The sequence below is a fragment of the Gymnoscopelus braueri genome (assembly GCF_963280865.1).
Source record: "Gymnoscopelus braueri genome assembly, chromosome: 1".
Taxonomy (NCBI): Eukaryota; Metazoa; Chordata; class Actinopteri; order Myctophiformes; family Myctophidae; genus Gymnoscopelus; species Gymnoscopelus braueri.
Window position 1 is genome coordinate 13,329,568 of NC_137603.1, and position 16,512 is coordinate 13,346,079.

The following is a 16,512-nucleotide window of genomic DNA, read 5'->3' on the forward strand; positions in this document are numbered from 1 at the left end:
TCTAATCAAACACTCAGCACCTGGCTCTTATCAATCTGCATTGGTTTTTAAAATGTATTCAACAGTGCAACAACAGTAAACAAGTCCAACAGTAAACACAATGTCATTTACAGCTGAACAGTACACTCAAGTATGTCTTCAAAAACATTTGCAGCGAGGAATAGTAACCCGAATATTGATTCCTGTTGTTTTCAGAGGCGACCGCGTTTTATTACTGTAAGCAATATAATCCTTTTTTGTGTTACTCTTGGGTCAATTTATTAATTTCTTTATGAAGTCGCCTGGCAATAAGCAAGAATTGAGAAATAATCACCCTGTCAGGTTTTGTTTCTCAATAATGACCTGCTCCCCATTGATTATCACTTGCATAAAAGGCATCAAGTATGGATAGGTCCACATAGCAGCAGGTATGTAGATGAGGTTAAACGTGAGGTGCAAAAAGTAGTAGCACAACAGCAGGTCCACAAAAGAAGGTAGTCTGCATGAAGCAAAAACATCACAGGTTGTTGACACCAAGGGTGGTAATCCAACATAGGAAAAGCAGTCCGTCAACGAAAGTGTTCCAGTGTTCCAGCGTTTTAGGTGTGCATAGGAGTGAGAGAGTCAGAGGGACAGAGAGAGCGAGAGAGACGACCAGATGAGAGGCAAATCAGATCGTATCCAAGCCTGCAGATGGATGCTATTCCTTTGTTAATCCAGAATATATCTTTTACCATCCCCAGTTTTAGAAACCTCTCACACAGGCTTTTGCTGACTACAGTTCGTCATCAGACATTTCAGAGTCAATGTCATATTCATCATCATCATCATCGTTGTTGTCATCCAAAAAGTTGATTTCCTCTGCTCCAGACAGAACTTGTAGGTAACAGTGTCGTGAGTGAGTCATCGTTTCTTTAATGTTCCACAGCTTTCTTTGGATGATGCTCTGCAGACCTTTCAATCCCTCTTCACTTAGGCCCCACTGTGAATCTTGGATGTAGAACACAAGATAAGGCCTGTATTAGTAACTTTAACAACAGTCATCAGAGTTGTGTATTATGTCTATGAATTATTATATTGCAATACATACCGTCCATTGCCTCAGAGGAAATAATGCAGGACAGCTCCTTCAGGCCTTCGGCACGAGTTGAAAGAGACTTCCAGTGGTGATTCATCTCTGTCACGAGGATCTTCTTCTCCTCCTCAAGTCTCCTTACAGCCATAATGTTGTCGAATGCCTTTCTCTTCGTCCTTAAGTCTGGAATGCATTTTTGACAAAGATTCACAGGGAAAATTTGTTGGATTTGCCAATTTGGCCACTCCCAACCTCAACAAGCAAGCGAGCATATGATCTATTATGTATCAGATTTGTTGGTAGTCAAGTAGTCAACAGACTAGTACATACCACTGTGTTGTAGTAGCTGCCATGGCCATGCATGCTCCACAGACAGGATGGTTTCCATGCAAAGTGGTTCTGTGCTTGGAACCATTCTGTTGTATTGCTCCACAACAGAGGACAGCATCTCTTTCTCCCCCCTGATCTTGCGGCGCAGCCTGGCACGACCTTTGTTACCGGCCTTATCGCTATAAAGGCGCTGGGACCTCCTCTTGAGACTCACCACCAGCATCTCAATTTTGTTGGCCAAGGCATCGGGCTCACATGCAGTTGTTGCTGCAGAGAAGAAATAGGTGGGTTGCACTTTAAGTGAACAATTATTCACAATTTAATGCAAGACTGCAGTAGAGGATCTAAGTGCTCATGAAGGAAAATAAAACAATAAGTACAAGGCACAGGGAGACAATGTCAGTGGAAGCTAACATTAAATTCTCTAATGATGTCACCTGGCAGAAGCATATAGTAAGAACAGCCTCACCTTCTTCTGCCCACTCCTTTACATCCTTGACCCAGTCTTCTAACTGGCTTTCTGCCACTGCAAATTGGACCTTCATCGAGTCAAGGTTCTGCAACTGGCTTTGCAGAGCTTTGCTGGTCTACAATGACAAAGAATCATAGACAATAAAACAAATGTTGTCTCTAACACGTCAAATACTGAAACATGGAATATTAAACATCTAACAGAACATTACTGATGCCATTACCTTCTGATATCGCCGAGCGAGTGCGGTGGCCAAATTGTCCCTCTTTTGCTGATTCCAGTTCATAGCCATGAGAGTCAACATGTCAGTGCGTCCTGCCAACAGAAATTGGTGTTAGCATATATTATGATTATGATAATGTTAACATCCTATGTGTACTTATGTTATGTTTTTGAACTAGTGCTGTATGTGGTCATCTCACCTGCTTTCGACATGTGCTTTGTCGTCACTGCAATCCTAGAAAGGAAGGCATTACATTGCTCCACCTCCTCACCTAGTGTTAGACCAGCCCCATCCTGATACTGCCCACTCCATTTCACCTGGGTAAATATATAACAAATACAATGTTCAGATGATGGTGACATTCATGTACTGGTGTTCAGATAAAGTCATTCAATCACATGATAATCTTTCCTTACCTCACATTTGAAATCATGGGCTTTGGCATGAAACACTGACAGGAAAGGCTTCATGTTAAGCAGGTGCTTCAACTCTGGGCATTTATCTGCAACTCTTTGGAGGTAGGGCCAGTATTTGCAGGTCACATCCATACAAAAAAAACTGATTTGCCTACTGGCCAGCTTTTGTTGCAGGTACAAGGGGTAAGCAAAAATTTCTCCCCTGTACATATTTAATGCACAGAGTAGCAATCCATGCCGACACACAGCAAGCTCTAGTCCCTCTTCGTCAATATTGCTGGTAGATTTTTTGGAGGTCTCTCTCGCTGCTGACCACTGCCCTCCACAAACACCTCTTCCAGGAACCTACAATATGGATATGGAAGATTAAAACCTTTTCGTATGAGGGTATTGTAGTCGTGTACATATAATTATAGTATGCAATCTTACATGTTTTGTCGTCTGGTGTATGTAGTCAACAAATCTTGTCACGTCTTCATCCTTGGCTATGAAGATGCCATCAAAGATGGCCTGTTCCTCAGATCTAAAGAAAACAAAAAGGTATACAAACAGTTTACAAAATATTACAGTATGAGGTTACTTGGTGCATATTAGACTTTTTCCTAATAACATAAATGCTGTTACAATATACTAATTTAGAAGTACCTGGCTGCATTCTTGAAGCGATAGTGTTTGCGATTCCCATCCACTGATATCGCAACCATTTCCGGTGTGCACGCCGGACACACAAAGGGCTGCTCCTTGCAGATGTTTTCCAGCTCATACTGCACGGCTTCCCACTCAAAAAAACTTTTCTGGAAGCCATCTCTTGAGATCTTCCCAGTCTATTTAAAAATAAGGAAACCAACGGCTAATAATGTGCAAAAATTACATTAACAGTCAATTCAACCCACATGACAAACAGAGCTTTCAACACTCACGCGACCAAAATGGACAGTTCGCTGATCCAGCATTCTTAGAAAAGCCTGGCAGGACAATCCTGGTGCTGCCATCTTCATTTGTTCGAATGAGAAGAACACATCTGTGGCATAAATTGTGGCGAACTGAAGGGTAGCAGGCCAGTAGTTTCTGCTAATTAAATCGTCCACTCCAGCAGTCCAAGTGGCTTTGCAGGCCTCACAACTCACGTCAGGCATGCTGAGATCATATCGTCCTAGGAAAAAAACACACACACAAAAGAAACACACCCACTGTAGTGTAAAACGTAGCTCCTTAAACAGGGTTAGGGTGCTTTGTAGTGTGGCATACATTAGTCAATAGCATGTGTTTGTTTGTTTGATTTGATATGATATACATACCGATGACAAACTTTGTGAACATAATTGAGTGCAGATTTTTTTTTCTTTTCTTTAAGATGCTTTTTAAAAGGACAAAAAGCTCTTCACTTCTTACCATCCATCGTGACCACAGCGACAGCCTTTCCTGGCTTCACCCTCAATGTCTCTTTTGGACAACTACAAATGATGTCAGGTATCTGCACAGGTACGAGGCGATCTGAAAGAGATCATACATGTGAATTAAGATTATTAAAGTCCAATGGGAAATACAACATCATGATTGCTGGAACGACCTGAAGAGAATGAATCTTTTCTTGGGAAAGGTAAAATAGATTCAATGGCTGGATTGCTGAAAATGTATTCAAGATATTCTCAGGAAGCTGATTGACATGGGCCATCCAAATGCATTCAAGTTCAAGCAATAACACAATAAAGCATTGTTGAATGTGTTACGGTATACACTCACAAACAAGATCTTACCACAACGGCAAGGAGCCTTATCCACAATGCAAGTGGTGGGAGGCAATGACTGGAAAAACCCGGCAGTCATGGCATCTCTGTTGTGGAGCACATATCGAGAGTGCGTGATGATGTCACATTCAGCACAGAGGAAGGGGCGTGGTTGACAGTCATGACAGCGAACAGCAGCTTGATTAATGGCACACTGTTGGCAGATGTGTGGGGCTACATTTTCTTTTGCTGCTGCGCTGTTCACTAGCCTGGGTCTTTCTACCCGCCATCTCTCTACAAAGAGCCGCTTTCGTGTGCTCCAGTCTTTGGAAGCCAGGAGAGGAGCTGATGGGGCTGGTGCTTCCTGAGCATCACCTGATGCAATGCCCAGTGACAGCTGGAGCTCTTGTATGAAACACTCTGTTAAAACAGTATGGATTATTGAAAAATAACTTTGTGTTTTACATGATCAAAAGCATAATACATGAAATGGCTGGGAAAAGTGTAGTTGCCCATTATTCTGGCAAATTTGTAATACAAACATGCAATTAACATTTAAACTCAATAACAGATTATTACAATATAATATGAACATATTGCTTAGTGCTAATGAAATACACACCAACAGCATCTGGGGCAAAAGCCACCTCAGGGTTAGTGTAAGGAACATCGGGAGGAGGAACAGTCTTCCGACGGGAAACAACAGGGTCAGCCTTCTGACTCGGACCAGCTGTTAACAAAAAAATAAAATAAAACACTTATATTAACATTCATAAGACTAAAATGTCCTATTTGCTTTAAGGCTAGTTGAAGCATGATTATTAGCCAGGGAGGACTAGTAGACTTTTCACAAACCATAACGTATCTGCCTATGAATGAAGCGCCATTTACATGAAGGCAAATAGGAATGATTGCTGTAGCTTGATTTAAAAAGCATCTGGCTGCCTATTGGCCACTCAATAACAAACTATTTCAATTGAAGCCTTGCCGAGACTAATGTCACTTCATCCATAGTCATTTATGATGTGCATTACAATCACACACACACACACACTTCAGAATGAGCACACAGAATGCGAGAATGAACACACATGCATTCTAAACACGTACAACACAAATGATAATGTACACATTTAGATTAGAGATAGGATATACAGTGTACAGCATAAATTATGCTTAGTACGTGTCTTAATAATGTATCTCTTGCTGTATTACTCATATTGCCATTTATTTTATAGACTTAGTTTGAACTTATATTTACTTTATCCAAGTCCCTTATCTGTGGTGGAGTTACAGTATCTCTCTCTCATTTTCATCAAAATTCTCTATCGTACACTCGCATAGTGATACATTCTCACCTTCTCTTTCTTTCACACACATCCATTATATTTTCCTTGTACACACACACACACACACACACACACACACACACACACACACACACACACACACACACACACACACACACACACACACACACACACACACACACACACAGTGTCTTCTTGCCCAAAGTCATGTGGACACTAACCCAGGGAGCTGGGGTTTGAACCGGTAAACTTCAGACTCCCCAGTGGGTGCTCAACCTCCTGAGCCACTGCCAACCCAGCTCACAATGATGTCAACTATGTCAACTATTTTATACTGCTTAAAGCGCCATTACCACCGGGCACGATAACTATAAAGATCACTATATCGTTATTATTTTTTTAATAGTTGGTGTGAACAGTGCCATCCACTTAACTTTTAAACTATACTTTTATAGATATAGTTATAGTGCTCAGTGGGAATGGACCTTTAGACAAGTACTGTATGTAATAGTACCCTTCTTTCAATTATCCAACACTAGTGACAACATGTATTCCTTGATTTGGCTAAATAATAAAGATCTTCAAAATATATTTAATGCAATAACAATACTGACCCTGATTTGACTGTTTCCAGCTTGATCTGGGCCTCGCGTGGATGATCTTTCCATCGCTACCTCGGTTTACCCACGTCACCGTCGCCCGGGGAGCCTTTGCCTTCTTTGCTGGTGGGGGTACCTTCCATTGTGACTCAGGTGGAATCATGTCATCTACAGCTTTAAATGTGTTAACTAATTTCTTTTGATCAAGCTGATCAACTAATTTCTTTTGATCAAGCTGATCAATGAACTCATCCAGGTCTGTGAATGGATTTTTTGAGTCACTCATGGTGATGAGTAAAAACACAGACAACAGATATGGATGAGACAAACAAAGGTATACACACACACAGGAAGGGGGAGAGAGACACACAGACAGACAGACAGACAGACAGACAGACAGACAGACAGACAGACAGACAGACAGACAGACAGACAGACAGACAGACAGAGAGAGAGAGAGAGAGAGAGAGAGAGAGAGAGAGAGAGAGAGAGACAAAAAACGTGGCTCTTAAAAGTGCCTTTGGTTTGTGGATAGGTTGTTCGGTAGGTAGGTAGGTAGGTAGGTAGGTAGGTAGGTAGGTAGGTAGGTAGGTAGGTAGGTACGTAGGTTGGTAAATCAGTAGTAATCTGCAAGAGAGAAAGAAAAAAGAAACAGTAAACAGCCTTCATCCAGACATGCTATATCCTACACTGGTTCATACTGTCCAAAAGCAGACCTACAAACACATCATCACGAGGCATTGTGAGCTTTTAGATCAGCAATTTTAGAATAGCCCAACAATAACACAAAACCCTCTATAATAATCATAATAATCATCATAATCATATTTGAACTGGGGACCCCCCACCCTGACAAGCACTTGGAATGTAGGAGTTGTTGAGGCGTTACATTTAGTTTGACTCGGTTCCAAAGATTAACAAAATGAAAATGAAAATAGCTGACAACGCTTGTAGATCAATATTTTCCTCTTTCTTATATTATTTGACAATTTGGTCAATGTTTGACCAGTTTGTATAGTATTTTCTTGATGACCTTTTATGCATTTCATTTCATTTCTTTTTTTCCTTCTTTTTGGTCCTTATATTGTCACTTTACTGTCTTAAATTGTCACTTTACCCCCCCCCCCCCCCGAAATGTGGGGACCCCCCTGGGCCAGACCCACAGGCTGAGAACCACTGCTCTTAGGTCCCTGGACCACCCTACACTGGAGTAGAAATTGTAAATAAATTCAACATTTCTGTTTGCTTTTAGTGTTTGCAAACAAAGTCCACAAAGGCAGATGTGAAAAATAATATCAAATATACAAGCAAAGGCCAACAACAGCCGATTCAATCTAAAGGTACTGACTGTTGTTGTTGTTGTTGTAGCACTTAGCTAGGCTAGCACTTAGTTTAGCTACATGAAATCTCCCCAAAAAAAGCCATCTTAAATTTACAGATCCAACAACTTTCTAATGTACACACACACACCAACATGTTAACAAAGACCCTGTGGTGTACTTATGTCATTTAGTGGTTCAGATTAAAGATTTTATTATTAGATGAATGAAGACAAAATAAGTCACGTAACATACCTGTGCATGGAGGACATCGCTATGAATTGTGGGTCGTCGTGAGAGCAGGAATGTCGTGTGACAAATAGAAAAATCATGGCAGTCATGGCGGAACTTCAACCTGGTGTTTGCATTTTTTTATTTATTACCTGTACATCTACATAAACGTTCAGATTTCAAATATAAAGATACTAACTCATGGCCACGGATGTTATAATTATATATGGGTTCTCAAAAGTACCCGCATTTTTTTTAATGTTCATTAAAAAACCTTTTAATCCAATTGCTGGCCATTTTCACCATATGTTTTTACGTGACCCTATGGGTTTAGAGGTGTACTGCACTCACGCAACATTACAACTCTCTGATAAAATGGCCACCAATCAGATTAAAATACTTTTTATTAAAAAATACGGAAGATACGGGTACTTTTAAGGACCCGTACATAATTGTAACATCCGTGGCCATAGGGTCAGCACTTTTTTAAAACATTTGAACGTTTATGTAGATGTAAGGGCTGTAAATAAAAAAAGTGCAAACAGTTTTGCATGACGCAAGTCCCGTGATTGGTTTACCAACTTCGTATCAAGAGCGGATACGGAAACAGAATGTTTATGTCCAGATACGGATGCAGTACATGCCGGAACACTAGGAAACCATAATACATTATGGCAGTCATGGCTAAACTTTAACCTGGTGTTTGCACTTCCCCATTTACAGCCCGTACATCTACATAAACCTTCAAATTTCAAATATAAAATTATTAACTCATGGCCACAAATGTTAAAATTATGTATGGGTTCTCAAAAGTACCCGTATCTTTTGTGATGTCCAATAAAAAGCCTTTTAATCCAATTGCTGGCCATTTTCTCCATATGTTATGACGTGACCCTATGGGTTGAGAGGTGTACTGCACTCACGCAACATTACAACTCTCTGATAAAATGGCCACCAATCAGATTAAAATACTTTTTATTAAAAAATACGGAAGATACGGGTACTTTTAAGGACCCTTACATAATCGTAACATCTGTGGCCATAGGGTCAGTACTTTTTTAAACATTTGAACGTTTATGTAGATAGATAGATAGATAGATAGATCATAAAACTTTGTTTGTCAGATCTTTATTGACACTGATAAAGACATCAGTACGAACACGCGGAATACGGAAGTAATCTGACGTGACGTCACGGAGTTGGAAAAGTTAAACAAATCTCTCGTTCTCAACAAACACTTATCGAAAAATGATCAACAAAATATGAAAATGCACAGAATATTTCCAGGTTTGTTTGGGTGGTGACGTGTGTTATGTTGCATTTAAACCACGTCTCTTAGCATGTTGTTTATTGAGCTATGTATCTCTATGGAGCTACCCTAAAGTCACATTATGACTGGGAAGTCACATTGTGACTGCTGGGCACTCACAATGTGACTGGAAGGCGTTCTGCACAAAAGTCAATATGTGACTTGGGGGCAGTGAGACTGTGTTGTCATTTGTTAGCTGCGCCTAGCAACTGTGTCATTCTGTCCACGATCAAAGCCCTACAAATGGTTTTCTTGAGTAAAAAGTATGTTTCGATAAGCTGCAATGTTGAAGGAAAGGATTGTATTCATTTATTCTCTCTTTCTTCTTTTTACATGTACATTATTGTTCCCACTGGACAGAAAACATCTTAAATTCTAAAGTTGTAAACAAATTCACATCATTTCAATAATTGTGCACTTGCAAGCCAGCTGAATCAATAAACACTTCATACAAGCAGAGATGCAGACTTAACTGACATGGGGCTCTCATTCGTTTTCATAAAAATCAATACATTCTTTTAAGGGACGGCGGTAAATTACTCCATTACCGCAAATCCCAGTAATCAATGCATAATGAATATGTGATGTCCTCATCAGGGTTAGGGGACTGGGGGAGTCTCAACCACAAACGTGTGGCGAATATACATCAGATTCCCACAGGTCTAGGTGTTTCTCTGCCTTTTTCCGAGATAAAGTGGATACGGGAGATAAAGGCTTAATACAGAATGGCTGGCATGCAGTCGCTTTCCTAGGATTTGAAGGTTTGTGGGAAGAGATTAGGAGAGGAGAGGAGAGAAGAGGAGGGAACGGAATGTAATGGAATTGAGCAGAATGGGGCAGAATGGAACAAAAGGGGAAAACATGTTCAACATTAGAGACCTGCTTCCTGTTCAATACAAGTAGGGTTTGACAGTGGATATATCCAATATTTGATGATCAAACATTAAAAGCATTGAGAATGGTGTTTAAATGAATGTGTCATACTCACAACCCATGCCCACATTTTATCATGTGGGCACATGCATTTCCAGAGCAATTTGCATTGATTCTTGACAAGGACAGGACAGTAGCATGACCCTTTTGAACCAATAAGCTTATGGATGAGAGTATGCCACCCTAGCATCTAGTGAGCTTGAATAAATAGAATCAATAGAATGTTTTAAAAGAGAATTAAGTCATTCGATGAACCGCAGCTGCCTTTGTGAGTACCGAATCATGAATCATCTCCGCAACAGCAATGGTGGGGAAAAGCAACAAGTGTTGTGTCTGAATTGTACAGCCCCAAATTAAAATACTCATGGCACATAAAACATAGAACAACAAAACATTTATCTCTTTAATTATCCTGTTGCAGACATTGCATTCATGATTATGTTTTTTTTTCCCTCTTCCTTTCCCTCCCAATCTCAGTGCCAAGTAGTCTGGTGTGTCCATCTGTATGTATGTTTCCAGGAGTCCCTACTGGGAACAGAGAAATGATGCTTACTGATAGCTTACTGTGCAATATTAACATGCCAATAAACTTTGCTGCTTGAATGGAAGCCATGCCAAGCAATTACCGTTAGACTTATGGGACTTATAGGATAACTTAAAGCTTAAGTTCCCTATAAGTTTAATATTTCATATTTATTTTCATAATTTGACCCCAAACAATATATTGAAAAACACTTTAAAATGCAACCAGGATGAGCCGGGGATTTAACCGTGAGCCTTCTTGCCTCCAGACTGCTGCTATACATCATGAGCTACTAATAAAGATGGGCATGTTCCTTACATATATTTATTTGTTTTATATATATATATATTTTTTTTATATATATTTTTTTTTATTAGTTTTAAAAAATTTTTTTTATTTGTTATAGTATATATATATATATATATATATATATATATATATATATATACACTATTTATAGTGGCTCATAGGAATTTATAGACTACGTGACAACCAGGAATAGATTGGTGACCACCGGAGAGACGGGTGACAGCCGGAATGTAGACGGCATCCGGGAGCAGTTTGGGTCGGCGCCCCAGTCTGTGTCTTCCGTGAGGAAGAAGCCCAACAAATCCACGGTGAGGCCTTTAGGAGGACCATTCAAGCAAGACGCAAAGGGAGCCTGCAGTACCACCACGGGCCAAGACACCATCACACCAGAATGAAATGTTTGGAGCGGGGGAGTCTGGTGCAACGCTCAGGTCCTGGACCTGGTGAGACGGAGGAGGAGCCTGGCCAGGAGGCCATCCACAGAGCCTAGCCCCTCCACGTGCCAGAGCCTCCGCTCTCCCCCATTCCTGGCAGAGTAGTTTCGGACAAGCGTATTGAGTGGCCCTGTCTTTCCCTATTTAGGACTGACCGTGGGTAGCTACCTGGGACGTAAGTCGGGGCTTGATCAACCCTGGCTGGGTCACCTGGGTGAGGGTGTATGTTGCGCGACCCGAAACATCCTATGACCCCAGGCTACAACACTGATGATACGTCCCAGGTGCATCCATGTGATGTTTTTTCGTTATATATATATATATATCAAGGTGACTTCAAGGTGGCTACTATGCGCTCTGTTGCTCCCAATGAAAATGAATGGAGAAGAAATATTCAAAGCCTTGCTCGAATATATTTATCTGGTTATTGTATATTGGCGTTATTGTACTTCTCCCCATGACATCATGTACTGTATATTCAAGTATAACCATCACCACCTAGGATATTGTCTTCGACTCCTCTCACCAATCAAGCTGGCTCGACGCAAAACTTGTAGATCCGTTATTAAATTATATAAGTTATTGGTCATATGGAGGACTATCTTGTCGAAACGTTGGTTTCCAGTTTTTTTTTTTTATGTTTTGCATCGTGGCTAAGAGTTGTGCGGCTTCCTCCTTCTCAACATCATATCTGAGTTCTTAACGAGTTGAAGTTGTACCTTTACTCGAAATCCATAGTGTGTAATGAAATTCAATCACTGCAACCTGTACATAATTATTTCCAGACACTGCATGCATATTTTAAAATGTACTTGAGTGATTTGTTAGGAATTAAATGTGAATACCCAACACTGACAATCAGGGTTGCGTTGGTCATGGGACAGCCAAACACGCCGCGCAACCGCTATTTTGAGCAGGAGCACGCACATGTATAGATTTAAAACAACCTTAAATTCATACCTCAACAAAGTTAACAAAGGCTGCCGACTGTCGGTTGTCACACCAGCATGAATTAACATAGGAATGAGTCTAGATGCATATCAATTGTCCATTGTGTGACCTAGTAGTGTAGGTGTTAAGCGACGTGCACGTGACGTCATTAAAATAGAGTGCAACCGCTTTCAAATTCACAGATGCAACACTGCTGACAATAAAGGGTTAAATAACTTAATTTAAGCAACACTCACGCGGCAGCAGATGACCAGTCAACAAACACAATTTACGTACAGAATATGCAAGGAAAGCCACGATTATGCCTCGCAGAAAACGGACTTCACTTTGTGGCCCACAGAAGCGACACACACACACACACACACACACACACACACACACACACACAGTGGCGGAACAAGTCAAAGCCGGGCCGGTAGGCAGAGCGCATGAACAGGCAGCCCCCCCCCCCCCCCCCGATAATACAATACACTAATCCTATATTAAAATTGCCTTAAGGGAGGACAGGAGGGCGTTTGGAACACGCCATCACATGCATGTCTTTTAGCTCCCTCAATTGAAATAGTTTAAAACGAATTAACCTTCCCTATTTCTAAATGATCCTACTCAACCCTGCTAACCTACTTAACCAACCAACTCTGTGATCACCTCAATACAAAATGAACACAAATACCATTAAATCGTGGGCCCACACACAAACAAAATAACAAACGTTGCTGACCTGTTTGATGTTAGGGTATGGTGCAGCAGTAAACGAATACCTCTTCACTAGGAGAGCAATACAGTCACTTACAGCAGCTGAAAGGTTGACAAGGATGTCAGGATGAGGGTAAGGTGTGGCAGTCCATGAATGCCTCTTCAGTGGGAGAGCAACACAGTCACTTACAGTAGAGAAGCTGAAGAGATGACAAGGATGATGGATCCACAGCTACAGTAGGAGAACCACTTCTTCATCAGACTCGACAAACCGGAGCTCACAGTCCATATTTCCAACACACCCCAGTCTTTGAGTCTAGTAGCTGCTAGAAAACTAGCAGGCTAATGATGAACGCTAGTCCTTGACTCCAGTTAGCCAATTAGCAAACAGGGCCAAATGTTAGTGCTGAATAATAGCTTTTCACTCTGTCTTGCTATTACTCACTGAAACACCTGAATAATCATGTCAATACTCTTGACTAGCAAAGATGCTTTTTTTTTTTGACCATAAAACGATTATTTTAAAATCATAATATGCACTGAATTTTTCTCTTCCATTCAACTCTCACACACTTCCTTCCTTCTTTCTTCTTCCCCTCTCTCTGACCCCTCCCCTCTCTCCACATCTCCTTGTCCATCAGCTTGGATGTCCCGCCCCATAACCAATGACAATCATTCAAGCCTGAGTGTAAATTAACAACCTCTAAAGGAATATTTACTTAGCCTTATAAATGCTTTTTAATATGAATGAAACCAACCTTTTAAAGTTTTGCTTTAGGTTTAGATTAAATATAAACGTAAATACTAAATTATAAACGTTTTTTTCAGTAAATTAATTAGCCTGGTTTACAAGATTCGACACAACATTGGGATCCCCCTGTATTTGTCAAAATACTTCCAAAACGTCCACGATCATAACACCAGAGGCAGCTCCGCTGATCATGTTCAACCCAGATTTGGCACAAACAAGGGAATGAACTCTTTCTCATGCTACACAACAAAAATGTGGAATGCCCTACCCAAAGGAGTAAAGGAGTGTAAACCCTACTCACTTTCAAGTCTTAACCTACCCCCCCCCCTCCTCCTAAACCTGTCTATTGTACATATTTCTTGTTTTTCATACCAGTAACCTGTAAGCTGATTGTATGACGTTCTGCATATGTAGTGTATATTTGTATGTCTTCTTAAATGTCATCATGATTTGAGTGCACAGGGATCTCATTTTAAATAAGCCAATTGCTTTTATGAGCGATCCAGTTTAGAGGACCTTGTATTGTGAATTGTACTTCCATGTACTGTTTCCATGTCTTTCTAAATAAAGTATTCAATCAATGGGGTAAGGACCCCAACGGAAACAAGTCCGCAAGGACTTTTTTGGTCTGACCTTTTAGACAAAAGTATTATAAATGTAACTGTGTTGTTTTACATTCTTTTGCCTAATAAAAATGTCAATCAATCAATCAAAATCAATCAATCAATCACATGTTTAATGTTTTACTTTAGCAGATTATGAACTATTAAATTATTTCCATTTGACTGCTTACTTTAATCAAATAAATAGGATGTTTCTCATCAGGGCTACACAAGTAAAAAAGACATCCCCTGAGTTGAACAGTGTATTGAGTGAGTTATCGAGTTGATCAACTAAAAGCACACACGCTTAACATTGTTGTTGTTGTTGTTGTTGTTGTCATAGTGTTTTAGTTTTTTTTCCTTCCTTTTTTGAATATGTATGAGCTATGACAGCCTGAGCCACTGCTAGTGGAAGGGCTCTGACCTGGCCAAGCACTTCACAGATGAAGACTGGTTGGCAAAATGGCTTATTTGTGTGATATATTTTCACATCTGAACGAACTCAACCTGTCGCTCCAGGGCAAAATGACAACTGCCTTTAGAGTGCCAGACAGTGTCTGCTTTTAAAGCTAAATTGGATTTATGTGCAAAATGAGTTGACAGAAGTGTCTATGATGTTCCAAACATTTGTGTGTGAGTGTGTGGGAGAAAGGGAATGCAGACACTTGTCAAAACTGTTGGGACCACCTACATCTGCTGTCAACAGAGTTCCAGCACTATTTCCCACCCACAAAGGGCCCTGTGGGACTGGAAATGAATCGATATGTAAGCATCATCTACTGTGGAGAGGACAAACTGCTAGAGTTCAAGAGTGGTGGAGGATACAAAATTCTCTTCACATTATGTCCCAGCTTTCTGTATTAAAATGAAAACCGAATACCCCGAACTAGCCACACTGGCACTAAAAATCTCATTACCTTTCCTGTCTACATACTTGAGTGAGGCTGACTAGTCAGCCATGACAGCCACCAAGACAAAGCTCAGTTAGTGACTCGACAAATACAATAGTCTTTGATATCAATGACCTGTTTGTTCCTTGGAAGCAGGCTCAGGGCTCCCACTCGTGGTGAGTTATGACCACATTTTTGTTATATATATATAGTTATTATCTGCCTGTGTATATGTGACATTGCAATATTAGACTGTACTCCAAGAGCTGTGATGTCAAATCGTCAAATTGTGCACCAATACAACACACACACACGCACGCACGCACGCACGCACGCACGCACACACACACACACACACACACACACACACACACACACACACACACACACACACACACACACACACACACACACACACACACACACACACACACACACACACACACAGTTGGCAAACCACAAACATTTTATTCATGTGATCCGATTTGTGATAACAGAAAGGTTGGGAACCCATGGAGGAACTGAACAGAACAAAGCCAATTCAGTCATAAGACGACTTCAGGCTGAGTTTGGGGCTATTGTGTCAGTAAACATTTTATGGCTGGATGGTACAGTAGTCAGGGTAGTACACTCAGACGCAGTCCAAAAACTAGTTACATTATAGTTGGGGGATGAGCCAGGGGTTCTGTAACATGCGTATGTTCCCGAGATCTATTATTTAAACATGGGCTGTATGTGCAATTAACTTGTAACTGGAGGCACATCCAAAATATATAAATTAGCTGTTTTCACTTGGACATTTTTGAAAATTCCTATGTGTCTGGCATATTCCACTTAAAATAATTTACCCTTAAGTGAAAGTGCCATCAATACATGAATTTAAATTGAGTCAGTTGCAAAGGTGGAGGAGACATACCGCAATAATAATATTTATACTGTCTGATGGTGGTATGTGAGATTACACATGCTTAAACCTGAACATCCACACAGCTTGTTTCTCAAATGCTATCATGCTCTAACACACAGGTACAAAGGCCTACTACATGAAGAATCACCTGCCAGACTGATAGCAGACAGAAATACTGAGCAAGCTTTTTTATCACAGGACCCACCCCTTTCTGGGTGAAAAACCAGTGACTTGAAAAGGCATCCGACAATCAACATCTAACAGGACAGGACAGCTAACCATTTCACCTTCATCAGCACTTTAAAAAGTTCATAATGCATTTTGCTTTTATAATAATGCATAATGCTTTTTTCACAACTTTTGTGCAATACTCTTACATTAAGTTACGAGATTTCTGCCCAACAGCAACAATGTTTCATCTGAATAAAATAAGCAGAGCCAATTGTAAATTGAGGAGACCGATAAAATACGGACCTTTTCGCCACTTGTGATGTGCAAAGTTGCGCAACTTTTTAAGTACGTTTAC

At 40.5% G+C, this 16,512-nt stretch overlaps 2 protein-coding genes across 2 annotated transcripts; both read right to left on the reverse strand.

Annotated features, from left to right (window-relative positions):
- Positions 1-690: 690 nt before the first annotated feature.
- Positions 691-2,659, reverse strand: LOC308082957 (uncharacterized protein). Its single transcript, XM_080425037.1, has 7 exons — positions 2,496-2,659; positions 2,279-2,396; positions 2,080-2,171; positions 1,854-1,971; positions 1,385-1,651; positions 1,070-1,237; positions 691-969 (listed from the first exon to the last, which is right to left on the reverse strand). The coding sequence occupies exons 1-7, from the start codon at positions 2,625-2,627 to the stop codon at positions 755-757; spliced, it is 1,110 nt and encodes a 369-aa protein (XP_080281163.1). The 5' UTR covers positions 2,628-2,659; the 3' UTR covers positions 691-754.
- On the reverse strand, positions 2,647-6,274 carry LOC308087652 (uncharacterized protein; the record flags this gene model as incomplete). Its single annotated transcript, XM_080431694.1, has 9 exons — positions 2,647-2,657; positions 2,828-2,840; positions 2,925-3,018; positions 3,141-3,319; positions 3,416-3,648; positions 3,888-3,989; positions 4,253-4,642; positions 4,845-4,952; positions 6,217-6,274. 9 exons carry the CDS (start codon positions 6,272-6,274, stop codon positions 2,647-2,649), a joined length of 1,188 nt encoding a protein of 395 aa, XP_080287820.1.
- Positions 6,275-16,512: the final 10,238 nt, after the last annotated feature.

Excerpts from the sequence above, each read along its gene's own strand:
- LOC308082957 (XM_080425037.1), bottom strand. The coding sequence starts at position 2,627 with ATGGATGTGACCTGCAAATACTGGCCCTACCTCCAAAGAGTTGCAGAT. Across the intron at positions 2,397-2,495 it reads CCCATGATTTCAAATGTGAG|GTGAAATGGAGTGGGCAGTA; the intron begins GTAAGGAAAGAT and ends ATATTTACCCAG. Across the intron at positions 1,238-1,384 it reads GCAGCTACTACAACACAGTG|ACTTAAGGACGAAGAGAAAG; the intron begins GTATGTACTAGT and ends AATGCATTCCAG.